Source organism: Mustelus asterias, chromosome 18, assembly GCF_964213995.1.
Source record: "Mustelus asterias chromosome 18, sMusAst1.hap1.1, whole genome shotgun sequence".
NCBI classification, from domain to species: Eukaryota; Metazoa; Chordata; class Chondrichthyes; order Carcharhiniformes; family Triakidae; genus Mustelus; species Mustelus asterias.
Genome location: NC_135818.1, coordinates 48,035,756 through 48,055,756, shown reverse-complemented (window position 1 = coordinate 48,055,756; position 20,001 = coordinate 48,035,756). Strand labels below are relative to the sequence as shown.

The 20,001-nt window shown below is 45.9% G+C and overlaps 1 protein-coding gene across 1 annotated transcript in view; it reads right to left on the bottom strand.

Moving 5' to 3' along the window:
- LOC144506829 (factor associated with metabolism and energy-like) overlaps nt 1-17,363 on the bottom strand; it is a 35,790-nt gene extending 18,427 nt beyond the window's left edge. Inside the window, exons 1-4 of the mRNA XM_078233183.1 lie at nt 17,114-17,363; nt 16,058-16,140; nt 12,891-12,977; nt 4,298-4,393 (exon numbers count right to left, since the gene is read on the bottom strand). Of these exons, the coding sequence (XP_078089309.1) occupies nt 4,298-4,393; nt 12,891-12,977; nt 16,058-16,140; nt 17,114-17,363 (516 nt within the window). The remainder of the gene's footprint in view (nt 1-4,297; nt 4,394-12,890; nt 12,978-16,057; nt 16,141-17,113) is intronic.
- Nucleotides 17,364-20,001: the final 2,638 nt, after the last annotated feature.

Here is a 20,001-nt window from a genome sequence, read left to right as displayed (position 1 = left end):
AGGAAGCATATGTAAGGATGAGAAAACAAGGTTCAGCTGGATCGATTGAGGGTTACAAGTTAGCAAGGAATGAGCTGAAAAAAGGGCTTAGGAGAGCTAGGAGGGGGCATGAGAAGTCCTTGGGGTGGGTCGGATCAAGGAAAACCCCAAGGCTTTTTACTCTTATGTGAGAAATAAAAGAACGACCAGGGTGAGGTTAGGGCCGGTCAAGGACAGTAGTGGGAACTTGTGCATGGAGTCAGAAGAGATAGGAGAGGCGATGAATGAATACTTTTCTTCAGTGTTCACCAAGGAGAGGGGCCATGTTTTTGAAGATGAGAGTGTGATACAGGCTGATAGGCTGGAGGAGGTAGATGTTCTGAGGGAAGATGTATCAGCAATTTTGAAAAACCTGAAGGTCGATAAGTCCCCTGGGCCAGATGGGATATATCCTAGGATTCTTTGGGAGGCAAGGGATGAGATTGCAGAGCCTTTGGCTTTGATCTTTGGATCCTTACTGTCCACAGGGAGAGTGCCAGAGGACTGGAAAGTGGCAAATGTTGTTCCTCTGTTCAAGAAAGGAAATAGGAATGACCCTGGTAATTATAGGCCGGTTAGTCTTACTTCGGTGGTCGGTAAGTTAATGGAAAAGGTCCTGAGGGCTAGGATTTACGACCATTTAGAAAGATACGGATTAATCCGGGATAGTCAGCACGGATTCGTGAAGGGTAAGTCTTGCCTCACAAATTTGACTGAATTTTTTGAGGAGGTAACGAAGTGTGTAGATGAAGGTAGAGCAGTTGATGTCATATACATGGATTTTAGTAAGGCATTTGATAAGGTCCCCCATGGGCGGCTCATGAAGAATTTAAGGAGGTGTGGGATAGAGGGAAATTTGGCCGATTGGATAAGTAACTGGCTATCTCATAGAAGACAGAGGGTGGTGGTGGATGGAAAATTTTCAGACTGGAGACCAGTTACCAGCGGTGTACCACAAGGATCAGTGCTGGGTCCTCTGCTATTTGTGATTTTTATCAATGACTTGGAGGAGGGGGCTGAAGGGTGGATCAGTAAATTTGCTGATGATACCAAGATTGGTGGAGTAGTGGATGAAGTGGAGGGCTGTTGTAGGCTGCAAAGAGACATTGATAGGATGCAGAGCTGGGCCGAAAAATGGCAGATGGAGTTTAACCCTGATAAGTGCGAGGTGATTCATTTTGGTAGGACAAATTTGAATGCGGATTACAGGGTCAACGGCAGGGTTCTGAGGAATGTAGAGGAACAGAGAGATCTTGGGGTTCATATCCACAGATCTCTGAAGGTTGCCACTCAAGTGGGTAGAGCCGTAAGAAGACCTATAGTGTGTTAGCGTTTATCAACAGGGGGTTTGAGTTTAAGAGCCGTGGGGTTATGCTGCAACTGTACAGGACCTTGGTGAGACCACATTTGGAATATTGTGTGCCGTTCTGGTCACCTCACTATAAGAAGCATGTGGAAGCACTGGAAAGAGTGCAAAGGAGATTTACCAGGAGGCTGCCTGGTTTGGAGGGTAGGTCTTATGAGGAAAGGTTGAGAGAGCTAGGGCTTTTCTCTTTAGAGCGGAGGAGGTTGATAGGCGACTTAATAGAGGTTTATAAGATGATGAGGGGGATAGATAGAGTGGACATTCAGAGACTATTTCCTCAGGTGGATGTAGCTGTTACTAGGGGGCATAACTATAGGGTTCATGGTGGGAGATATAGGAATGATGTCCGAGGTAGGTTCTTTACTCAGAGAGTGGTTGGGGTGTGGAATGGACTGCCTGCTGTGATAGTGGAGTTGGACACTTGAGGAACTTTCAAGCGGTTATTGGATAGGCACATGGAGCACACCAGAATGATAGGGAGTGGGATAGCTTGATCTTGGTTTTGGACAAAACTCGGCACAACATCGTGGGCCAAAGGGCCTGTACTGTGCTGTACTGTTCTATATTCTATAATGTACTTTGATTTATGACTGCTGGATTAAATCGCACAATTTAATGTCTCCCCTGCTGGTGGTTTGCAAGACCCAAACTGTGCTGCTATACAGAGCACTAATGCTAAATGCGTACCTTAGAAGGTACAAAGCACTCTGCTCTCCCACAAACTTGTGCATCTGTCAATAGATTTTCCCCATGCCCTCAAAGTCCATGTACATGGCAACCATAAAGCAACATGAAGTGTTACCTTGGCACACTTACAGCTGCTCCAGTGGGGACAGAACCTTGCAGAGAGCTCTTTCAGGCAGTGCCAGATATATGCACAGGGGAGAGCAGCATGAGAACATCATTGGCCCTCTTGAGACCATTCGTCCATGAAGATGGATCAGGGAAGCTCATGGCTGTGATTCTCTGATCTCGTTCACACCTTCAATGCTGCCAGCAAGAACGGTCGGCCAAAACTCCTTTCACTGCAGCGGGACCAGAGAATCTCAGCCACGGGCGAGGTCAGAGAATTCTGGCCCATGTTGCTGCTCCCTTGGTCACCACTTGCCCAGAATAAACCCATATACTTTGACATCTTTATCATACTGAAAGTTTCAAGGTTACTTTGGAGTCCATTCACTCAGAGGGCAGGGTTTTATAGCCTCACTCATCCCAAAATCATAAAATCCCACCCAAGGTCAACGGACATTTCCATTGTCTGCTCCGATTCCGTGCTGGCAGCAAAATTCCGACCAGAATGTCTCATCTGTGCTCTGGGTTGTTGAGTTGCAACCACTCTGGACCCTCCAATTGAAGAGACTGCTACAAGTTTCAGTCTGCGATGGCCTTCGTATTTCTGTGAAGCTGTGATGCGTCATTATGGACACCCAGCCAGGGTAAACCTCTTTCCTGCATGGACCTAGTAAATGATAACAAGCAGCATGTCCTGCAGCTGGTGGAATATTGAGAGCATCAAATGGCTGACACGCATTCAGTGCACCATCTTATCCTCAGCCCTGCAAACCAGTGGAAACCCAGCAGAAACCCAGTGGCAACCCAGTGGGAACCCAGTGGGAACAGAGTGGGAACCCAGCGGAAAACCATTGGGAACCCAGCAGGAACCCAATGGAAACCCAGTGGGAACTATTCTCACTTCTGCTCCCATCACCAACTTAGACTCCAGAATGGAAGACTCCAGCCCTGCGCTGTGCTGAATCATCTGCTCTCTGCCATCTTCTCTGTTTCTTTCAGATCCAGCTGCCCACCCTCTCCAATGTTTTGTAATCCCATTTTCTCCAGGTCTCAAGTTTCCTCCAAAATCCCATTTCTTTTTCTTTCAGTGAATTTCCATCTCTCCATGGTTTTGGAATGCCCTCTCCCAGATCCTTCCACCACTCTGGCTACAACATTTTATACTTTTTGATTTTACACACCTACTTTCCAACCGCCTATAAAACCAGTTCAAGGTCTATCTTTTTTTAATAAACCTTTCTTCACTATCCCTTTCCCTCCCTGGCACCAAATTCCTTCTGGTTAACACGGCACATGGTCACCTTTCATTAAATAAATTTAGCCATGCTATTAACTTGTTCAATATAGTCTGTCCCCAATCCTCATTCACCATCTGCTCTTATCCTTTATACCACATCAAGCTGCTCAAAACTCTGATCCTATCTGAAGTTCCTCTGCTATTATCATGAAACCACTCACCCAATGTGATCAATGTCCTTCACGCCAGTATAAGTATAAGTAAGTAAGTTTTTTTTTATTAGTCACAAGTAAGGCTTACATTAACACTGCAATGAAGCTACTGTGAAATTCCCCTAGTTGCCACAGTCCGGCTCCTGTTCGGGTCAATGCACCTAACCAGCATGTCTTTCAGACTGTGGGAGGAAACCGGAGCACCTGGAGGAAACTCCACACAGACAGTGATCCAAGCCAGGAATCGAACCCAGGTCCCTGGCACTGTGAGGCAGCAGTGCTAACCACTGTGCCATAGTACTCTACACTGTGACCTATCTACCTGCAGCCAGCTAGATGTTCCAGCCCATCCTTCCTCTCTCATTATAAGGAATATATAAAATTTATTACCTATCTTTACATGGCTCAAAGAACATATTCTCTTAACTTACTGTGACTAGCATCATGAGTAGCTATTAAATAATGAAATAGTCGGCACTCGGTATTATTTAAATTGGGGATAGCTGATAAAGAAGATTCATTTACAAGCACTCTCCTTTTGTGATACTCACAAGATGATGACTCAGTGCAATGGAGAGAATTGCCCAACCATCCTGATTTCCATCTACTGCATTGTAGATAGTTAATTACAAAACTAGTCACATCAGCCACTTGGCAGCGAACAGAACTGACCTCTTTTTGCTTTTGTAGCTTCGCATATTGTATCTTGTGGATTTGCTGCCGTCTCACGGAAAACTGCTTTGCAATTTCTGCTTGTACTTCTTGTGCCTTTGAGAAGAAGTGGAGACTGTGATAATGCGATCAAAGTGTATTCCAGAGAGCAGTGAAAACGGGGGACTATGTTTCATCATTTCTTAAGATAGTGTTAGTCTCTCCAAGCAATTTATCAAACACATTCGGCTAAATGGTTTTCTATAAATCACATGATCCTCACAATTGTTCCACCTCTTCAGTGTAAAAAATGAAATTGTTGGTAATATTGACACATTGTTCAATAATTGAAGATAAATCAAGTCATTTGGTCCACCTTAACTTGGCCATCCACAAAAATCCTCAAATTAGCCAGTTGGAGTCTCCAATTTTACCCCCAGTCCACCCCCACCTGCTGGGAGACAGTAAAATTCAGCCCAATGGATCTGTTTTAACACTCCCTGTGAAAAGCACTTGCGACTGAACAGTGGCACTGTGCTTCCCAGGGCAAGTTCATCTGTTGGTTTCTCTTACGCATGCAGCTCTAATGAAATAGGTTTGTTCACTGAGTATCCTGTTTGTTCTGGCTTCACTCTATTCATGAGATTTAATACAGGTATCGGACCCCTTATCCGATGTCCGAAAATCCAGAAGGACCCAAAAGCTGCTTCCTGCCCTGAAAAATATAATCCCCTGTCCATCCTATCCAACTTACAGTGCGCTGATCCCCCTGCTCTTTGGGCCCAGGATTGGGCACGGTGGCACAGTGGTTAGCACTACTGCCTCACATTGCCAGGGACCAGGGTTCAATTCCCGCTGGGGTCATTGTCTGAGTGGAGTTTGCACGTTCTCCCCGCGTTTGCGTGGGTTTCCTCCGGGTACTCTGGTTTCTTCCCACAATCTGAAAGACATGCTGGTTAGGTGCATTAGCTATGCTAAATTCTTCTTCAGTGCACCCAAAAGGTGCCGCAGTGTGGTGACCAGGGGAGTTTCACAGTAACTTCATTGCAGTGTTAATGAAAGTCTATTTGTGACTAATAATAAATAAACTTAACTTAATGGCAGAAGTCGGCCTGGTCCACCCCTCATCCCTTCCTTTCCCCGTCCCAGCTGGTCCAGCTCGGTGGAAAACTCAGCCCAACTTTAAATTATCCTAAACCGCCAACTCCCCAACCAGGACCCAAAATCCGGAAAATCTCCATATCCAGTACACCCTGAACTTCCCTACATTCAGGTTCTTGTAGGAAATTTCCTTTTATCTTTTATTTAGTACTGCCCCATTACATTTGCAACAGTAAAACAACATCTACTTATTTATATTGGCTTTATTATATATTCATAATTTCCTTCATTCACTTTCAAAAGCCCCACTTCCAAACTCCCAACTGTCTTGGTCTTTGGCCTTCTACGAGTCACAACATTTCTGTAGTTAATGATTTGCTCATCTACAGCCTAGGTCCAATTTTGATAGCCTAATCCCCAATAAAACCCTTCCTCTCTCTCACCCGGACCGTTCCCCCCTCCCCCCCCCCCCCCCGCCCTCCACCGCCCCCCGCCGATGAGGTCCACATCTCTGCTCCTTTAACTCCAAGGGATGCAAACTTGAAAGAATGTGGTGGATAACTCATCTAGTCATTCACTGCCAAATCTGACTGTACCAATATCGGGTCCTGCTCTCATCTGATAAAACTGGCCACTAATTCAGGATCATGCTGAAATGCAAAGATAACCCCTGTGATAGTGTGGCCCCTTTAAGAGGTGATCCATCATGGGCCAAGTGACTTCATGACCGGGCCGGAACTAATGGAGCGCAAGCGTGCGAAACTCAGCCAATTGGGAGTTCCCTGAATCCACGATCTCTGCGTATCCCCAGGGCTGGAGGTTGGCAGTTGGAGTCAGGGGCACGTCTGCCTCGATTCTGGGGGCAGGCGAGGCTCGGAGAATGGTATTTTCCTTTGGCCTCGGGCAGGATCGTATGAACCTCGGGCGGACATGACAGTAAAATTCCACCCACAGTGTTGGGAGTTGACCTATACGGTTATGCTATTAAACCTATAGTTGTAAATAGTTCTTTGTATTCAATAAATCTTCCAGTTTGTTACTGCTACATCGAGTCGCCTCGGGTTATAACAACCCCCCAGCTTTCTTTTCTCTATTTTGCTTTGTCACTAAGATTTACACCATCCAATCCACTATCTCTGTGGCTTCCCACCGTCCCACCAGTCCCCCCAGCAAAGCCTCCCTTAATGTTTTTCACTGCCCTCGCCCTGAACTTGCATCTTTCTCTAGTTTCTCTCCTCATGCACTCTCTGTGAGACACACCTCCCACTCCCTATTCCCATTAAACTGTTGACCGCTCAACTTCCCCTCCTGATCATGTTAGCTGATATCGTTAATGATTCTCTCTCTTTAGGTCACGTCTCTCTCTCTCCTTTAAATCTCCTCTCTCCTCAATAACCAACTCTTGATCCCAGTGTCCCGGCAAAATACTGCCTCAACTCCAATCTTCCTTTCCTCTCCAAACTTCTTGAATCCGTCTTGTTGCCTCCCAAATCCATACTGGTCTTTCCCAGAACTGTTTGAATGTCTCCAATCAGACTTCCACCCTCACCATAATCCTAAAACGGTTCTCATCAGTGTTACAAATGACATCCTATCAGTGCTTGTGCCAAACGTACTCTATCTCTCGCCATCCTTCTCGACTTGCCTTCAACCTTTAACATGGTTGATCGCATCATAGAACCATAGAAACCCTACAATGCAGAAAGAGGCCATTCGGCCCATCAAGTCTGCACCGACAACAATCCCACCCAGGCCCTATCCCCGTATCCCTACATATTTACCTGCTAATCCCTTTAACCCTCATATTTTACCCGCTAATCCCTCTAATCTACGCATCCCGGGACACTAAGGGGCAATTTAGCTTGGCCAATCAACCTAACCAGCACATCTTTGGACTCCAACCTCTCCACCGTTAGCCATCTGGGTGTGCCTGGTAGCGTGATTCATAAAAGATAGACACTCCTATATCTAATTCAAATGATTACAGGAAACGATTGCAGATTTAGCAGGTTGAGAAAAGAACAGAAATATTTTAAAAAACAGCAGCTGCTTTGTTACTTCAGCCCCGACATGTCAATTCCTCACTGATATCTAGCTTCAGAATGGTCAAATATGCTGTTTTATTTCCAGCAAGTAAGCACTGAGCTATATTCAGCTCAAATATGCTATCAGCTGTGATCATACAATCACCCAGTAGTGGCCGATTCCTGTGGTCATAGTTCCTTCTCCTGATGGTCAGTCAGGCTCTCTCTCTCCGAGATCTCCTTCCAGCAGTTAGCAGGACTCTCTCCCACTTTGACTGCAGTACCAGTCTCCAAAGTTTTCACTCTTTTATGTCCTTTCTCAGCTGATGGGGCTAGTTTATTATATTATTAAGGCACGCTGCCCCATGAAACTTCTTTGAAAAGCACAATACCCAATTATGTTCTGCGTTTTTTTTTTAATCAGCCCAGAAGGTTGCTCATCTTTCTTTTGCTTTCTCCACTGGTTTTCCATTATGTGAAGCCCCTCATCATCAAATTTCCAGGAAAAGATGTTTATATTCTGCTGGAACATTCCAGGCCTTGTCTTCAAAACTAAAACGTCCATGTCTCTGTGGCTGGCTTATAATCTCTGTTGTTTTCCTTAACGGCATTTGTTTTGTCTCTCAGCTGGGTGAAGTTTCTTTTAGAAAAACGGCACAAACATTGCTTTTTCAGTCCAGGTCATTTTATCGCAAAGTACAATGGGCAATCTGATCGTTCATTGCCCCAAATCTGTTTAAAAGGGTTTGTTTGCCACAGTCTGCACTAGTTTGGTTCTATTCTGATCTGTCTAAAGGTAGCCAGAGAATCACTTACAATGGCTTTTCTTCCTGCTCTAAAACCATTATTTCTGGTGCCCTCCATACTTGGCCACCTCCTTTATCTCAATTCTAAACTTGATATGGCTCCTGCTCTGCCCAGGACCACAAGAAACTACAAAAGGTCGTGAATGAAGCCCAATCCATCACGCAAACCAGCCTCCCATCCATTGACTCTGCCTACACTTTCCGCTGCCTCGGCAAAGCAGCCAGCATAATTAAGGACCCGATGCACCCTGGACATACTCGCTTTTACCTTCTTCCATCAGGAAAAAGATACAAAAGTCTGAGGACACGTACCAACCGACTCAAGAACAGCTTCTTCCCTGCTGCCAACAGACTTTTGAATGGACCTACCTTGCAGTAAGTTAATCTTTCTCTACACCCTAGCTATGACTGTAACACTACATTCTGCACTCTCTCCTTTCCTTCTCTATGTATGATATGCTTTGTTTGTAAAGCATGCAAGAAACAATATTTTTCACTGTATACTAACACATGTGACAATAATAAATCAAATCAATCAAATCAAATCAAATCAATCAAATAAGTTGATCTGCCAGACATTAGACATGTGGAATTCCCTTTCCAGCTCAGGTAGAATCTCCTCACCATAGCCCCGGGAGTGGGAGACAATAGCAAACCACACTGATAAAAATACAGCCAAAGAAATGGCTCAGGATGAAGCATCAGCAAACAATGAGCAACAGACCTGCCTTCGGGGAGCACACAGACCGTATCTCATATATTATGGATATTGGGGCATTGAGTTTAAACATTGGCAAGTTATGTTGCAGTTTTATAGAACCTTAGTTAGGCCGCACTTGGAATATAGTGTTCAATTCTGGTTGCCACACTACCAGAAGGATTTGGAGGCTTTCGAGAGGGTATAGAAAAGATTTGCCAGGATGTTGCCTGGTGTGGAGGGCATTAGCTATGAGGAGAGATTGGAGAAACTTGGTTTGTTCTCACTGGAACGACAGAGGTTGAGGGGAGACCTGATAGAAGTCTACAAGATTATGAGGGGCATGGATAGTCAGAAGCTTTTTCCCAGGGTGGACGAGTCAATTACTAGGGGGCATAGGTTTAAGGTGTGAGGGGCAAGGTTTAAAGGAGATGTACGAGGCACATTTTTACACAGAAGATGGTGCATGCCTGGAACTCGCTGCCAGGAGAGGTAGTGGCAACATATACGATAGTGACTTTTAAGGAGCATCTTGACAAATACATGAATCGGATGGGGATAGCGGGATATGGTCCCCGGAAGAGTAGGGGTTTTAGTTCAGTCGGGCAGCATGGTCAGTGCAGGTTTGGAGGGCCAAAGGGTCTGTTCCTGTGCTGTAATTTTCTTTGTTCTTTGATATATATAGTGGGGAGGTGATGGCCTAGTGGTATTATTGCTGGACTGTTAATCCAGAAACTTAGCTAATGTTCTGGGGACCTGGGTTCAAATCCCATCATGGTAGATTTAGGAAGTTGAATTTAACAAAAACCTGAAATTAAGAATCTACTGATGACAATGAAACCATTGTCGATTGCTCTAAAAACACATCTGGTTCACTAAGATCCTTTAGGGAAGCAAATCTGCCGTCCTTACCCAGTCTGGTCTACATGTGACTCCAGACCTACAGCAATGTGGTTGACTCTCAACTGTCCTCTAAACAAGGGCAACTAGGGATGGGCAATAAATGCTGGTCAGCCAAAAACAAATCAGTGGAAGGATTAGTCTTAGGTGATGATAGTTGTAGCTAGCTCAGAAAGGAACCGTGTTCAAACAAGAACTCAGCATTTATGACAGAGCAACTGGTAGATACTTAAACCTAAAAACTGTATTACAAAACCGTGTTGGGCTTTTCATTCAATACTGCTTAATTAAGACTCTGCTGGAACATAAGTTCATCAGTGTGTGGAAATAGAAGTTACTTCAGTGAACAACTCCATGGTTCAACAGTTTGATGAAAAATAACAACAGCTGAACTAAATGGCCATTAAGAGCAGCTTGTTAACAGGCCTTGTGAACAACTTTAACTATAAATAAATGGTGAAAGGACAGACAGAAATGAATGAAACTTCTGCAACTTAACTTGGAAGCTCAGATGTTCTCGGCCTTTTGACTAAGATCAAACATCAGATCAAGTCCAAGATCTGATGCAATGCCTTTTCTTGTCAGCTTGGATCTTCTGTGACCCTCTTGTGGGGACCATGAGTTGGATTCAATTTGAAATAACATTGTTTCTTTGGAGAAAGCAAAGAGATGGACTAAGGGCTTGCCAAGTCCACTCTGCAAATTGGCTTTTTAACTTAAAGAAAGGAATGTTTCTTGGGATAATGCAACTAATCAGGGAGGACAGCGTAGGGTGAGGTAAGGAAAGGGCGATGAGGGAACTAGACCTGATTAATCAAGGACAGATGGTACATGCAAAAACTCAGGAAGTAGGTGAATGACATTAAAAGCAGGTTTCTCAACCAGGATTTACGCAAAGACCTTAACATTTTATAGAAATTATAAAAAAAGTAAATCTTTATTGGGCGAAAAAGCCTTGTCAATAATCCATCCAGGTCCACTCTTGAAAAAGGGTATAAATCAGAGATTTTGGGACACATTGGTGCAGTAGGTGGTGGGGAGAAACTCCCAAAGAAAGAAACTCTTAGAGTTGGAGAAATCATGGAGTAGAATTCCCCCAGTTTAAGACTAGGGATGGGATTTTATGGCCTCGCTCGTCCTGAAACCATAAAATCCCACCCGAGGCCAACGGGCATTTCCATTGTCCGTCCCTCGCCCGCTCCGATTCCGTGGCAGGCGGGGCGGTAAAATTCCGGCCCAAGTGCAGTGGCAGGTGACTCTGGTGATGCCTGTCCCACTGGCCAGAATGGTGACTTCCTGCGCCAGATTCTGTGCTTGGAATCTGGTCTGCCAGATGAGTTGCCCTCTGATTCACCTGGCAGACCAGCAGTTGGCGGGTTCAAAGGTCTTGGTGCCGTATTTAAATGCCAGTCTAGCACACTCATGTCACTCTCTCCAGCCCACCTTTCTTCACCAGACTGTGCAGGATGAGAGCAACCCAGAGGGAAAAGGCTAGCAGCCTCAAGAAGAAATCTATTCCTTGATTCAATCCTTCAAGCTCATCACCTGCAAGGCGCTCATGCCCCATGTGGACCTCTACCCACCACTTCCGAAATCTTCACCCATCCCCTTGCAGTAAATAACATGGTATCCCTTTAGCCCGCTTGTTTGTGAGCTTTACATGCAGTCTTGTCAGGGTCCAGTTTCCCTCCCCTCAGTCTTCCTTCTACCTTCCATTGTCAGTCTTCTTCATCCACTTCCTTGCCCCTCTGCCTGCCATTGTGGACACTCACCCTACCTCTCCCCCTCTTTGCACGGCCCTCCTTCCACACTGCCCCCCCTTTGTCTTCATCAGGCCACCACCACCAACACCCCCCCAACCCCAACCCTCCCCCCTTCATCTCGCAACCCACTCCAGCTGAACTGTGGACCTTTGTTGAGGTGGCTGAATGAGTCCCGTCGCGCCGTGCTGTCCAGATGGACACTGGTGTGTGTCACCAGTGGGAATGAGACCCCCTGTACTCCCCAACTCCAGATGCAGTACTGAACCAAGATGGTGACTCAGGAGGAGATCCATGGATCCAGCAGCTCCATGAAGACCAGCTTGGCACGGAGATGGCGAGCAGGAGCCAATCTGCAGAGGGATGAACAACGATCCAAAAGCAGTGCAGCACAATGGCAGAAAGGCTTTGTTGGACTCACCTCAAAGTCTCTGGTGAGCTGAGGGCCATCAGGTGCACGGCTCTCTTTAACGATGGAACTTGACGCCGATGTGATTTCCCGCGAGCGTGAGGCAAGATTGGAAGGTCTGATGGGGCACCAGCGGGCAGATATTTCAATGAACATTCATGAGATACAAATGAATGAAAATGACGATCATACCACCAGACAGCAGGAAGACCGACCTACACCATTAACCCGCCATTGGGAGAATTGCAATGTGATTTTACACCAGCGGGTTTCTGACTCTATGTCCACCCATCACCAAACTACTGCAGCGGGGATGGGAGAATTCCACCCGCGAAGACATGAGGCATCAAGAAGAAAAGAGAAAGAGGGAGGGAGGGAAGGAGGGAGGGAAGGAGGAGGGAGGGGAGGAAGAGGAAGGAGGGAGGGAAGGGAAGCGAGGAGAATGAAGGAGGGAGGGAGGGGAGGAGGCGGAAGGGAGGGGAGAGACGGGAAGGAAGGAGGGAGGGAGGGAGGGGAAGGAAGGAGGAATGGAGGGGAAGGAAGGAGGGAGAAGGGAAGGGAAGGAAGGAGGTAGGGAGGAGAGGGAGGGAGGGAGGGGAAGGAAGGAGGGAGAGAGGGGAGCGAGGGAGGGAGGGAGAGAGGGAGGGAGGGAGTGAGTGAGGGAGAAATGGAGGGTCGGAGGAAGGGAGGAAGGGAGGGAGAATGGGAGAAAGAGAGGAAGGGAGGGTCAGAGGAAGGGAGGGTCAGAGGAAGGGAGGGAGGAAAGGAGACATGCCCCAAGCAGTAAGTATGAAAACAAAATATAAAATAATTGCAACATAAAAGTTGTCTGAGCCTTGCCAATGGCAGAATCTGTCCAGATTATCATCATAGTTTGGGTTTGAGTACAAGATAAGGAATGTTTTCAAATAATTCACCTGTGTTTTGTGTGTATTTGCTGCTCGTTGCTTTTCTAGAAGCTTCTCTGGGGAGATCACTGAACTACTATTGATGGGTTCAAGTCTCTAAAAACAAGAATAAAAACAATACTTTCATAGATTTACATTTGTTGACATTTAACTTTGCGGCAAACAATAAATTGGATACTTTTGACCCAGTATATTTTTGAAATGACAAGAATTTTGTTCTGTGGCCTCACTATTGTACGATGGTTGCCTTTGCTTGTGGACCAGATAAAGGGAGTTTTAAAAATAATGGAGAAATGCTGTTCCACATTATAATATGATAATACTCCCTCTTTAAAACAACGGCACTAGTTTATTTTTAACTGGAAAGAAAACTTATGTTGAATTAGTTTAATCTGGTTCAATTAACTAATGTTAATAATGTTAGTTAAATTAACGAATGTTAATTATTGAAAAAAACTGACAGTTTTCCTTGCTATTTAGATGAAGTCTATAGTTGGGTCCCTTTGGGGTAACGATTGGAATGGACATGATGAGGGTGATTCTCTCAGCCCGTTGCACTGCTCAAGTATTGCCACTTACTCTCGCAGTGCAACAGGGTGGGAGACATCAACAGAGGCCGTTTAGCGGGCTTCTCACTGGGCGCCACGGTCTCTGAGGGTCTCCAGGGATAGGATTTCTGGAGTCATCAGCTCTGCGCCGGAAATCGCTGCGGAGCTGATTTAAATGTTAGAATCCGGATTTTAATACCATTAGGAAGCCTGGGACTGGAGTCTCCGGGCCCACTAGCCTCCCCCACCTGTCCAGGAGTTGTTCATTCCAGCGGCGTTTACAACAGCTTCCCACTAAAGGGGAACTGGAGGTCGACTCTGCTGGAGTGAAGGGAGGCCATGTGGGCCCCAGGAGGTCGGGGGTAAGGGAGAGGGGGAGGGGGTTTGGTCCCCCAGCACTGCCCAAGGGCAGATTGGCAATGTCCAAGGGGCATTTATATTACATTGTAAGATAGTAAAACTATCACTGTGCTAGTGAAATGTACCCATATTAGAATCATAGGATCACTACAGTGCAGAAGGAGGCCATACAGCCCATCAAGCCTGCACCGACAACAATCCCACCCAGGCCCTATCCCCGTAACCCCCATGTATTTACCCCGCTAATCCCCCTGACACTAAGGGGCAATTTAGCATGGCCAATCAATCTAACCAGCACGTCTTTCGGATTGTGGGAGGAAACCAGAGCACCTGGAGGAAACCCATGCAGACACGGGGAGAACGTGCAGACTCCACACAGACAGTGACCCAAGCCGGGAATCGGACCAGTGTCCCTGGCGCTGTGAGGCAGCAGTGCTAACCACTATGCCACCGTGCTACCCCATTTCGTTAGATCTCAAGAGGTCCCTTTCTTTATGAAATGGAAAGGACTGTTGCTGGAATTTGAATTTAAGTGGGCAGTTGTATAGAAAGCAACTTTGAGAAATGGTGGAAGGATTCCCGAACTGATTATCAGCCTGTTGAACCATATTGAATGCTTCTTCCATGGTCAACAAGTCCTGGCATTAGACTTGAACTCAGAGCTTCTGGTCCAGAGGTAGAAACGCTACGACTGCGCCACAAAGTCTCCTTAGTGTCCTTGCAAAATAGCATCACTCTTACAAAGGTGACTGCACTTTGGAAGTATTTCAATAGGCTGTGAAGTGCTTTGGGATATCCAATGATTTTGAAAGGTATCGATCGGAACTCTACTATCTCACTCGCCATGGAATCGGCGCAGGCTAGGGTCCAACAATGGAAATCTCTGCTGGCCTCGGGTGGGAATTTCCGGTCTCGTCCGAGCAAGGCCGTAAAATCCCACCCGTCATATCTTACTTTAGAAAGCAGTATTCCAGCTAATGATACTGTAGAAACTGTTACAGGTGTAGTGCTAATATTCAAGATACAGAAAGCCAGACAATGTGTGCATTGTGTTACAGGTTGATTATTTCCATTGTAACCTGGAAAGAATCTAAGATGGAAATGTAAGGGAGTTGTGTGAAGGTTTGAGATGCAGAAAACTGAAGAAATCCAGATTGTGAATTGCGTGTCCCCTGTGGGTGTGGACAGTTGTCAATCCTCAGGCTGCTCTGTCCTCTTTGAAGTTACATTTTCCAGCCTGTGACTTATCCAGTTTACAGTTTATAAGCCTGAAGATTTGGTAAGTTCTGTGCTTGGTCTTGTTCCCTCATTGATGAATAAATTCAACATTGTTATACCTGCTAGTTTCAGCGGTCTGATTTTGGTTAAAATTGTTGGGAAAGGGGTTTCAAACATTATGTACAGTCCATAAATATGGAACTCTTGGGTACTCCCACATTGATAAATAACAGGCAGCACAACAAACCATTTTCAGCAGCCTACCTAATAATATGACACTATCAGACAGCAGTTATTAATACAGAACACGGGTAGCTAGGTGAGGTTACCTGTTCAAGTGCCATATGGATAAGTCTGAAAGGTTAACTCCATTTTTCTTTCTCCACAGATGCCATGGAATTGGAGAGGGTGAGGGGTGGACAACAGAAATGTTTGTTGACCTCGGGCGGGTGTAATAAGTCTTTGAGGCAGAAGTCCCTTCACCAAAATCCCTTTATTTACAATCCCAACAGCAGTACACAGAGTGCTATCAGTCCACAGTCTACCTTCGGGAGTGCCAGAGGAACTGACACTCCCAGTTAGATACAAGGAAAAGACTCCCTGATTCGCTCATCAATTGGCTCCTTAATCAGGGAGTTCATATTTCAATAGGCCAACCTCAATGGTCTGACTGAAGTCATTGCAGTGGGAATTTCCAGCCTCGCTCAAGCAGAGCCATAAAATCCCGCCTAGGCTGCCTGACCTGCTGAGTATTTCCAGCATGTTCTGTTTTTATTTTGAATTTTCAGCACCCGCAGTATTTTGCTTTGGCCATACGGATGGTCTTTCCACATCCAGCCATACAGGCCTTTCAGGTCCAACACATTATGACACAGTGAGGGAAGCCCTGACCCATGATGGGAGATTCCTGGTTGACCTTTCGAACAACGTTTTGACGGAATATAACTCAAAAGGAATTTTAAGTTTCTTCTTTCGGGGGGGGGGTAGAAAGTAGAGTTTAAAAAGTGGGCTGACTGTTGCAAAATAGCTGAGTTCAAATATTTCACTCACCTGAAGCCTGCGAGGAGGATGGTTTTTAACGATGCTCTTTTCCTCCATATCCAGCCTGATATCAATCGAGATGGACCTGGGTACTTCAAAAAAAAGAAAAATAAACCTGCAGTCTTTGTCAAATATTAATGGTGCAGGAACTAATGAGTTTAGGTTTATTTATTGTGTCACAAGAAGGCTAACATTAACACTGCAATGAAGTCACCACACTCCAGCGCCTGTTCGGGTACACTGAGGGAGAATTTAATGAGGCCAATGCACTTAACCAGCACTATTTCAGACTGTGAGAGGAAACCAGAGCACCCGGAGGAAACCCACAGAGACACAGGGAGAATGCGCAAACTCTACACAGACAGTGACCCAAGCCGGGAATCAAGCCCGGGTCCCTGGCGTTGTGAGGCAGCAAAGCTAACTACTGTGCCACCGTGCCGCCCCCGACCGCTTTGCCCTCTGTGGGAAAAGAAAGCAATATGTAAATCTGGACAATAATTAACGAATTAAAATGTACAACAAGGAAATATCGACAAATCCCTTGATCCATTCCACTGAACTTGGAAAACAGAAATCAACCAAGCTTGAAAACCTGCTCCAAGCAAAATGTTTTTACTAGGAATGGTTCTCCTCTGCCCAATAAAGTACTTTGCACCCAAAAATAAAATCTGGGCAACAGGCACAGAGACTTTACCAATCTTTCCAAGGAACAATTCATAGAAAGTGAGTAAATTCTGCAACGTTGACTTTTTAATCATTTTTTTTACTCCATTGGTAAAGTTACAAAGCCAATGCTCAGAATGGAGCGGGCAAACTCAAATTCATTCCCCGCTTGCTCCAAAAAACAAATTCAAAAGACAATTTAATCTAATTCAAGGTCCCCATAAGAGAGAGGAGCAAGATCCAAGCTGACAAGATAAGGCATTGCACCCCATGCTGGGCTTGATCTGATGCTTGATCTCAGCCCAAAGGCTGCAGGTTGAGAATCTGCCTGTTGATGAGTCGCTGCAACGTTTCAGAGCAGCTACAAAGTGCTTTGTTTCATTGATTTATTGCTGAACTCACCTTGCCTGAGACTGGGCAGGGCGCCAGTGCCGCTTCTCGCCTCTTTCAGCGGGGGAAGTTCGCTCCTTCTCCCCCGGGATGCTGTCCTCAGGTGTCCGCGTGTCAGACACTCCCCGGCGGCCAACAGCCAGCTGTCCGTCCCGGGGCTGCGGTCCCGGTCCCGGTCCCCACGGGGGCCAGTATCTGCCTCCCGGGGCAGCGGGCTCACCTCGATCACCTTGTGATGGAATTTGTACCAAGCGGAGCCCATCTCCCCCGGTCTGTGAAAAGCAGCCAGACTCAGAGGGAGCTGTCACACCATTGCCGGGTTCAGTGTGTGTGTGAGTCACTGAGGGTTCAGTGTGTGTGTGTGTGGGTCAGTGAGGGTTCAGTGTGTGTGTGTGGGTCACTGAGGGTTCAGTGTGTGTGTGTGTGGGTCAGTGAGGGTTCAGTGTGTGTGTGGGTCACTGAGGGTTCAGTGTGTGTGTGTGTGGGTCACTGAGGGTTCAGTATGTGTGTGTGGGTCACTGAGGGTTCCGTGTGTGTATGTGTGTGGGTCACTGAGGGTTCAGTGTGTGTGTGTGGGTCACTGAGGGTTCAGTGTGTGTGGGATAATTGTGTGAGTTACTGTGTTCAGTGTATGTGTGTGTTACTGAGGGTTCAGTGTGTGTGGGATAGTGAGTTCAATGTGTCTGTGATAGTGAGTTCAGTGTGTGTGGGTTACTGAGTTCAGTGTGTGTTGGGTACTGAGTTCAGTGTGTGTGGGATACTGAGTTCAGTGTGTGTGGGATACTGAGTTCAGTGTGTGTGGGATACTGAGTTCAGTGTGTGTGGGATACTGAGTTCAGTGTGTGTGGGATACTGAGTTCAGTGTGTGTGGGATACTGAGTTCAGTGTGTGTTGGGTACTGAGTTCAGTGTGTGTGGGTTACTGAGTTCAGTGTGTGTGGGATACTGAGTTCAGTGTGTGTGGGATACTGAGTTCAGTGTGTGTGGGTTAGTGAGTTCAGTGTGTGTGGGATACTGAGTTCAGTGTGTGTGGGATACTGAGTTCAGTGTGTGTGAGATACTGAGTTCAGTGTGTGTGGGTTAGTGAGCTCAGTGTGTGTGGGTCACTGAGGATTCAGTGTGTGTGGGATAGTGAGTTCAGTGTGTCTGTGATAGTGAGTTCAGTGTGTCTGTGATAGTGAGTTCAGTGTGTGTGGGGTACTGAGTTCAGTGTGTTGTGGGAAAATTGCCACTTCAGAGTCAGACTTGGAGGTTTCAACAATACAGTTTTATTTAATGAAGCTTCGTGGAGAAAAGGCACTGGCACTCCGCAATGCTTTAGGCAGCTACCTTCTCTCAATGATAGAATAGGAGTGGTTCATTTTTATACTTTTCAGACACTGGATAGTCCGGACATTAGCTTGCAGTATCTGAACAAGCTTTTCCTCTCACCTAATGGAACCCCCTGCTCACAGGATCTGTGGGGGTTACAAGTCCCACACATCTCCCCTGTATACCTCTTTTATGTTTGCCAATTTGTCCCTTACAGGATGTATCTGATGTATCTACAGTATATAAGTCATGAGGGGTCCACCCAGGGGTGGCTACAAATAGGGCTTCTACCAATTGTGCTAACGGGTAACATACAGTTCGATTCCCGTGTAAATGTATGTGAGCTTTGTAAAACAAGTTATCCTCCAATCCAGTTAAATTTACAGTCGCGACAACGCAAAGTAGTACAGTTACATACGCGATTACATACATATTCGCAACGATCAAATATCAAACCTAACACTATAATTCATATAATCTTTGCAAGTTATATTATCTATTAACCCGCGTGCGCCAGTCGTTCTTGCTTGCAGTCTTTGCCTGTGTTGAGGAAAGCAGTTCTGTTAGTTCATCAATTTAGTTACTCATTTGTTCCCTTGTGTAATTTTAGCTGTGTCCAGTGTTTCCAGACTTTCCCTCTTATGTCTATACAGGCACAGGTGTCTCCACCAATTATAACTTCATATGGCCCATTCCATTTTGGTGCAAACCCTGGTTTGTCAGGTAGTGTTTTCACTAGGACGCGACTTCCCGCTGTTGGGATGTCAGGGAGCATCACAAGCTCTCTCTCTGCGTCTTTTATTTCCTGATTGTCTTTTACCAATTTGTGCATCCCTTTTAGTTGGGTGCTTAGTTCCAAAACATATCTCCTGACTTTACCTTTTAGTGGATCTACATCGGTCCCACCTGTTATGATGCTTTCGGGTAATTGCATCACCCGTCCTGTCATTAGCTCATCAGGGGTTAATCCGGTTGTCCGGTTTGTGGTAGCTCTTAATCTCATTAGTATAGTGGGCAATACCTCTGTCCACATTTTTCCCGATGTTTGTATGGCTTTAGCTAGTGCATTTTTAAGTGTTCTATTCATACATTCCACCATTCCAGAACTCTGTGGGTGGTAAGGGATGTGAAATTTTTGTTTTATCCCCATTAATTGGCTCACTGTTTTTACCACCTTTCCAGTGAAGTGCGTCCCTTGGTCCGAATCGATTTGTAGAGGTACTCCCCATCTAGGGATTACCTCTTCTGCCAATATCCTAGCCACCGTGGTAGCAGTACAATTTGTAGTAGGGAACGCTTCTACCCACCTGGTGAACTGGTCTATAATAACCAGACAATAAGTTTTGCCATGGGATTGTGGTCGTGGCCCTGTGAAATCTGTTTGCAGATGTTCCCAGGGTCCCTTTGGTCTCGGCTGGTGTCCCATTTTAATTTTTATGGGTCTACCAGGATTGTGTTGCGCGCACATCGTGCATCGGTGACACGGGCTATGTCTCTTCCCATTCCTTTCCACCACCATTCCTTTCCTATATTAGTTGTCATGGCCTCTCTACCCAGATGCGAGAGTCCATGGTGTAGTTCCAATAGGAT